Here is a 7,456-nt window from a genome sequence, read left to right as displayed (position 1 = left end):
ACTGGGTGATGGCATTTGTCTATTTTGGTTTTACTTATTGAGGGTCTTAATTAGTTCATAGTATTTGGTGTGACAGAGACATGGTTCATCCAAAAATAAAGCTTTTTACTTCAGTGTGTGTGTGGAATAATGGAATAAATGTGTTCTCTTTGAAGTTAGCAAATCATTCCACAGGCAGCATGTAAGTAGAGAGAGATCTTTGTGTGCCTTTAAAGATTCATTATAACCTCACAAGTTCTGATTATCCTGATTTTTAAAAGTTCTGAGTATAATCAAAATGATTATGGCAGTAATGTCCTTTCCCTTGCTTTGATTAAGAAGGAAATAGAACATTAAGGAAAATTTTCAGAAGAGGAAAAGAGTTGGTGTGAAGCAAACACTGGCAAAATTAATCCCATTGTGAAGAATCGTTAAGTACTAATTGGAGAAAGAATTTTACATTTATGCCAGTACATTGAATATGAAATTTTTTTAAAGATATTCTGATGTTTTCATCTGTTATTTGTTTCCATTGTTTCAAGCAAATGCAGTCTATATTATTTTCCTTTTTTTTTAGCGAGGTTTTTAAGACATATAATGTTGCCATGGACTACATTACGGTGGCACTCATGATCTGGAACTTTGGTGTTGTGGGAATGATTTGTATCCATTGGAAGGGTCCTCTTCGGCTCCAGCAGGCATATCTCATTATGATAAGTGCTCTCATGGCCTTGGTGTTCATTAAGTATCTTCCTGAGTGGACTGCATGGCTTATCCTGGCTGTCATTTCAGTGTATGGTAAGTCTGGGAGCAAGGCACAGTCACAGGTCCTGTGGTGGAATTTCTTTTATTCCCTGACTTTTCCACTTGTCTGACTAGACCTTAAAAAAAAAATTGTGTGTGTGTGTGTGTGGGTATCATCCAAAGCAGCAAATAAGGTGATTACAGACTTCATAAATAAGATCATGATCCTAAACTGAGATCAGTTCCCTGCAGCTGAGGGCTTTGTGTTACTGTATGATCCCATCTTCCTTCTTGTTTCCTGGACTCTCTAGATTCTTCAGGGAGGAGAACTGAAGTAATTCAAGAGAGGAGGAGATGAGAGAGACCCATTTTGATCTTTTTTGTGAAGGTGGAAGACTTTCAGCTTCCCATTTTCCCCAAGAATCTTTGGAAACTCTTTTACTTTCAGAATTTAGGAGCTTGTTGTTTCTGTACAGTCCCATACAAATATAGATCCGCCCAACCTATGAATTGCTCAAAAATCTGATCCATGCCTGTAATATAGTGAGAAAGAAGGAAGGAAGGATTACGAGCAGTTTGTGTTGCTCAAAGTCATTTTATATTTAGAAGTATATAGTTGTGAGATCTGTTTCCTTGGCTTTTTTTTTTTTTTTTATTCATTGTAGTTGTTGCATACTGCTCTTTTCCAGAATGATGGCTGACAGAAACCTAGATGTAGTTTTTCCATAAAGCTTTAGGGGGCACTGAGCACTTGGTAAGAAGATCACTGTATCCTAAATACTGATTTAATTTCCAGACTAAAAGACTAAAATTCAGTTGCTTAGACACAATCAAAACATTACAGCTAAGTGAAGGTGTGCTCTTAAGTTGAATTTTTTTGGAAGCGTGTAGGTGTGCTGAATGTGTACTCTCAAAGTCACTGATCATGATAACGACTGAGAATCTGTCCAGATATAAGTGCAGGGGTTAATAAGATTTGATTAGCTCTGATACATCAGTGTACTCCTTAAGTGTTCTCTTTCTTCAGGAGGAGGAAAATTGTCCCTTGTGTGTATGCTCATGGATCACAAAGCACATTAAGAAAATCTTCCCATCCCTATGCCCCATTTCCACCCTTCATACAACTGGAACAAATCTTGAGTGCTCCGAGCGTTCAGCTTTTATTCACTGATAGCAGAACAAAATTACTCTTGAGATCAACTTCCAAGACCATGATGTAGTTGCTTTGAGTGAAGGGGATATAAGTTTTCAAAGCCTGTGACCCCACACCAAGAATTCTTTGAGTGGAATCAGCAGTCGTGCCAGGGCAGTTGGCTCAGGTGCAGAAGGCCTCCTCTGAGCAACACACAGCTCCTGACAAGTCAGCTGTTCCTTTCAGTGTTAGATTCAAATTCATTTAAAGACATCTGGTGAGTGGACAAGTGTGGAAGTAGTAGCAGTGTTAGAGCTCTCTACCCAGATATATCTGCTTCATAGGAATTAAGTAAGCCTCACCTGTTGTGTTTTAGCGTTAAACTTAGGTTACAGGAAAGCTTTCCTAATAGAAAGTAAGCTTGGGTATTTCCAAGATGTTAGTTGGAGAGTAGCTTTCTTGAATTATTCACAGGTCAACATATAGGCACAGATACATTTGTAGTTACATAATATCTTAAGTGAGGAATATTATGTTTTAAAATTTGTATGCATATTACAGTGATATGTAAAATAGGTTGCACAACTGAGAATTTTAAAAAGCATTCCTGTAGGATACTGAATTGTGGCCAAAGGCTGTCTTTGAAGTCTGTGTTCAGGATGCATTTTCTTGCTACAAGTCTCTCCAAGTGTTATAGAAAAAACTTAACTGTGTCTGCAGGGATGGAAGATCTGTTCACTCTTCCTTTCAGATTTGGTTGCTGTCCTGTGTCCTAAAGGTCCTCTTCGTATGCTAGTTGAAACAGCTCAAGAGAGAAATGAAACTCTCTTTCCAGCACTTATTTACTCCTGTAAGTACGTTCTGTTAAATTCTTCAAGCTTGCAGTCACCCACTCATCTGAAGAAATTTTCTCCTTTTTCTGGGTTTTAATAAGATGCTTTTTAGCTGGAATGCTTGATCTGTTCACTTGGGCCTCAGTTTTCGTTTCACTGTTGACTCAGAAATGTGGAACATCATCTGACTGAGACATTTCAAGATAAAAACCAGCATGTTGTGTTCCAAAAGACAAACAGGAAGAATGGTAACAGACCTTGTTTTGGACGAAATAGTATGTCCTTAGGCTATGAATTAAGCCTGTTCAAAGGGAGCACTTGTTTTCAGAAAATATTTTCCAGCTTTCAGTCCTTAAATAACCTGTGTCTTAGTATAAGGAGTGTGAGAAATTGCTAGAAAAAGGTTTGTGTGACTGTTTTCTCAAGAGCTTGTCCTTTTTGATAAGCTTCTTTTTTGATTTTTGATAAGCAGTTATGAAAAATAACCTATTGAATTAAACTTGCAGTTGTGACCTGTGTATCAATTAGTACGTAATTCCCCTGTTTCTGTAGTTCCATGTTGCTAGTTGTAGTCATGTGGATAACAGTAAAAGAGGCTAATCGTAAGTCATTATGCTACTGGTGCTCCAGACAGGCCTGTATTTGGAAGCAGGAAGTGTGCTGCAAACCAGCCACTTCAGGGAAACCTTACAGTGGAGAAAGGGGAGGGCTTTCTTTATCTGTCACTGGCTCTTTAGCTATCACTCTTGCACGATTATCAGTAAAACATGGCATAGCTGCCTGTTACTCTCTTTTGTGAGAGGAGAGGTTAACACTGAGACCTTGAATTAAAACACACCTTTTACTTGTAACAACATTTGGTTACCTCCAAATTGGAGAATTTTTTGTGATGGTGGAGGCAGAAAACAATTAACTTTGATGCAGATACTGCCTCTGAATTGACATAGCTCTATGACAGTGTTAAGAGACCTTTTTACTTGCAGATAAAGGAACTGATTAATGAAAATAAGTAAAGAAATTGTTGATTTTCAGAGCGAGCCTCATATGTAGAAGTAATTTGTCTGGGAACAGCTGTTGCCTTTTTTTTTTTGAAATCTGGTAGGAATAAAATTTTATTCACCAGTTTCTGTAAATGTGTTGTAGTTTGTACTGGCTGTGTTCCAGATATTACTGTGCTTTAATGAGGGTAAAATTGCCTGTTGGAAAAGATAGTTGTATCAAAAAACCCTATGAAAAATGAGAAATAATGGATTGATGCTAACGCTATCTCAGAATTGCATACATCTGAAGATAAAATTAGCTATGCTGTTGTGGTTTGGATTTTTTTGATAGCAACAATGATATGGCTTGTGAACATGGCTGAGGAAGATCCAGAAGCTCAACGGAAATCCAAAAACTCCACCTACAGTAAACAAGGTAAGTTTTGCTTCGACAAACCTTTCACTTTATTGGAATACATCTTTATGGATACATGTCTTCCAGTTTTTTAAGAGTCCTGGGTGCTGTAGAAGAGTGAAAGCATAGAGGCCTAATTAAGAATGATGAATCTGTCAAGACTTGAAAAAATGTTTGCTCATTGTGCAGTTAATATTCATGCATCCATGTTTCTGGGATCTGGGATGTTGGTGTTGAAATGACTCTCAGTATAAAACTATTAAGTGAGCTCAACTGCTTGTCAAATTGGGATGATATAGTGTAATACCAACTCATTTATATTTGTATCAGACAGAAATATGCCTAGCCCTTTTGGCTATGCAGACAGTGTTTAAAACATGGCGTTTGTTTATTGATATGTGTTACTAAAGCAGAGTGCAGTTTCTGAATTTAACACGCTGGAAAGCGTCCATGTATATGTAACTTTCAGTAAGTTTTCTATTTTACTGAAAAATTAAGCTGTCAATGTTGACTAAAGAAGCTAATTAAATATTAGATGAGAGTTTATTCCTTAAATTGTGATCTTTGTTAGGTCACCACAGAACTTCCACTTTCATGTGGATGTACTCCTGAATATTAGGACTTGAGTGCAATGTGTAGATGCTGTGACTGCAGAGTGTACATTGACTCCTGATTGTTTAAGTAAATATTAAAATCCTAAGTGAGAATGTCTTGTGATTGCGAGGATGTCTGCTAGTGTTAGATGTTGCTAAGTATTAGGGAATATCTCTTTTTGTCTTGCTCTTCTATGATCTTGTATGTGGAGAGACTTTTAAGTTTTAGAAGGCACGTTTTTGGCACATGCCTTTCTTCCTTTGAGCTCCGGCAAGCCAGACCCAGAATGAAGATGCTGAAGCAGATGATGGTGGCTTTAGTCAGGAATGGCAGCAACAAAGGGACAACAGAATAGGACCCATTGAATCAACACCTGAATCACGTGCTGCTGTTCAGGCTCTACCCAGTAACTCTCAAACAAGTGAAGACCCTGAAGAACGTGAGTATGGACTATTGTGTCTGAAAAGCTTACTTAATCTGAAGCTAGTCAGTCAGGCATCCTGAGTGCACAGAGACAGGATTCTGTGAGCTAATAGCAAACTGAAGAGATGCTCTTGCTCAAGATCAATACTGATATGCATCATAGGAATAATGGTGTTGCTTTTTGGTAGCATTTCGTTTTGTTGCAGGAGTAATACTGGCCAAAATGTTCTTTAGTTTGATACACAGACTCAAAACTTTTGTTGCACAATCTGTTTTCAGACCATTACACAGTCAGTTGCATTAGCCTTTGTCTTTTTCATGCAGTGTTCTGCTGCGTATCACCTCTTCTGGATTTTAGGCCCTGTAAATGCAGTCACTACCAGGTGTTTTTGCCTCAAGATTAAACTACTGTAATCCACTTGGTAGGAAGCAATGTTTAAAACCTGATTGGAGACTGGAATGAATGCAGAATGCAATGGGCTTGCTTAGTTTTTTCCAGCATCTAGCTAAGGTGAAGTATCTTTTTAGAGTGTATGATATCAATATTCAGATACCTGTTTTAACAGACTCATGGTTTCCAGTTGGAGTTTAAGCTGCTATTAAATTTGCAAAACTCTAAATAAATTAGGGTGTGCCTGTCTAATAAACTGCTCTCCCCATGTGAAACTGCCATATTTTAGCAGTTGCAGCTACTTCCTCTGATTATCAGGTGCTCCTCTGTTTAAAAATACAGAGACTTCTACTTTAAGAACAGTTTTAAAATTTACTTTGTCTCAGTAAGTCCAAATTCAGCATGCTGCAAATCGTTTTTAATTTCCAAAGTGTAAAAAAATAACATTATGATTCAAAAATTTTAGCAAGGTGGCTATTTTAGTTAGTTAACTTTTTAACGAAAACTCTTGTCTAGCCAGGCTAATAATTTTCTCCCTCCTGTATTCTTGCAGTGAGTAGTAATGATCCAGTCAGACTTGTCAGCCAGCATTAGTTTACTAGAAGTTTGGAGCATCCAAGGTCTGTTTCAGCAGTGAAAGGGTGTTTTAGTGCTTAAGAGCTTTTAATGAACACACTGTTCTAGGCATTTATTGGAGGCCTGTCGAAAGAGAGTAGGGTTGCCTTTTTTCTTTTATGCATTTTCTCCCTTATTTTCTTTTTCCTTTCCCCCTCCCCGCCCAATGATTAACCAGGCATCCACTTATGTTTTGATGTTCTTAGTTCCTCTTGGAACTCCAAAGTGAACGTTGGGCTGGACTGTAGTGAGGTGGGAAAGTAATCAATAGGCCAAATAAAAACAGCTGGTCACCTGATGTTGGCCTTTCTTAATTAACATCTTGGACTAAAAGCTCAGAAAGTGAACTGGCATTCAGAAAATCTTACTGTACTTGCAGAAATAACTGAGTGTTGTGCTTCCAGAGTTGTCACTAAGATGGTAATTACTATTTAAAAATAAGAGATAATGAATTTTCCTAATCCTCACATTTTGGACTAAGTATGTTGAGTTTTTGCATCTGTGATATGCTCTGTACTTAAACACAAGTGCTTTTAAGAACCACCTTCATAAGAATTTGGTAGGAAAATTGGGAAGGCAGTGGAATATTTTGCAATGTATGGGTTTCTAACTGGCAAAGAAAATATCACCTGCAGGGAATTTATTTTTTCCCCTCCCTCAGCCAGTTTAAAGGAATTGCTCTTCCGTATTCTGTTGAATATGACAAGACACCCAAAAGTGGACGCCCCTCCACAAATAAAATTACAGGTATCTCAGTTTGTATATACTGCATATATATGTCCAGGAAAATAGGAGTTTAAGCAAATTCTAATTAAAGGGTGAATTAATTGAGTAGTATAGTATTTCTAAGCCATCTTGTTTCACAGGAGGTTATTGCTTGATTCAGGAGTGGTACTAATTTTGAAAATTAAATGTTATTTTTAGCAAGTTTTGTTAATAGTTAATGTAAATGTAATTATTCTTTGATAATTACTGATGTGTAATATTAGTAGACTGATACTTAATGCTGCCATACGTTCACCTTGCAGGAGGAGTAAAGCTCGGTTTAGGAGACTTCATTTTCTACAGTGTCCTTGTTGGCAAAGCCTCTGCAACAGCAAGTGGGGACTGGAATACAACTTTAGCATGTTTTGTAGCCATATTAATTGTGAGTACAATGTAAAATTATAATAGGGATAATTTCTAATGTTCATCAGGGACAAAGTTGTAGCTGCTGCATTTTGTCTTTGATTTTGTTTATTGGGGGGCCAGACTGAAAGCTGGTGAGGACCTTAGCTGTGATTTTCATTGGCTGTACATCTGTCACTTAAGTCTTTAGTTTAGGAAGACATAAAACATAACCTGTAGAAT

The 7,456-nt window shown here is 37.5% G+C and overlaps 1 protein-coding gene across 4 annotated transcripts in view; it reads left to right on the top strand.

The window, feature by feature from the left end:
* Positions 1 to 7,456, top strand: part of PSEN1 (presenilin 1) — a 25,550-nt gene that overhangs the window by 13,679 nt on the left and 4,415 nt on the right. For 3 of the 4 annotated variants that reach the window (XM_008639492.2, XM_017741806.1, XM_017741805.1), the window contains 5 exons: positions 557 to 777; positions 2,607 to 2,705; positions 4,021 to 4,104; positions 4,943 to 5,116; positions 7,135 to 7,253. In XM_008639492.2, the coding sequence (XP_008637714.1) occupies positions 557 to 777; positions 2,607 to 2,705; positions 4,021 to 4,104; positions 4,943 to 5,116; positions 7,135 to 7,253 (697 nt within the window). Of the gene's footprint in view, positions 1 to 556; positions 778 to 2,606; positions 2,706 to 4,020; positions 4,105 to 4,942; positions 5,117 to 6,767; positions 7,112 to 7,134; positions 7,254 to 7,456 lie in introns of those variants that run through there. The other variant, XM_017741807.1, reaches the window with a different exon arrangement.

This window comes from Corvus brachyrhynchos, unplaced genomic scaffold (genome assembly GCF_000691975.1).
Source record: "Corvus brachyrhynchos isolate BGI_N302 unplaced genomic scaffold, ASM69197v1 scaffold115, whole genome shotgun sequence".
Lineage (NCBI taxonomy): Eukaryota > Metazoa > Chordata > Aves > Passeriformes > Corvidae > Corvus > Corvus brachyrhynchos.
Note: the sequence above shows the minus strand (reverse complement) of the source record. Positions and strands in the feature narration are given on the sequence as shown.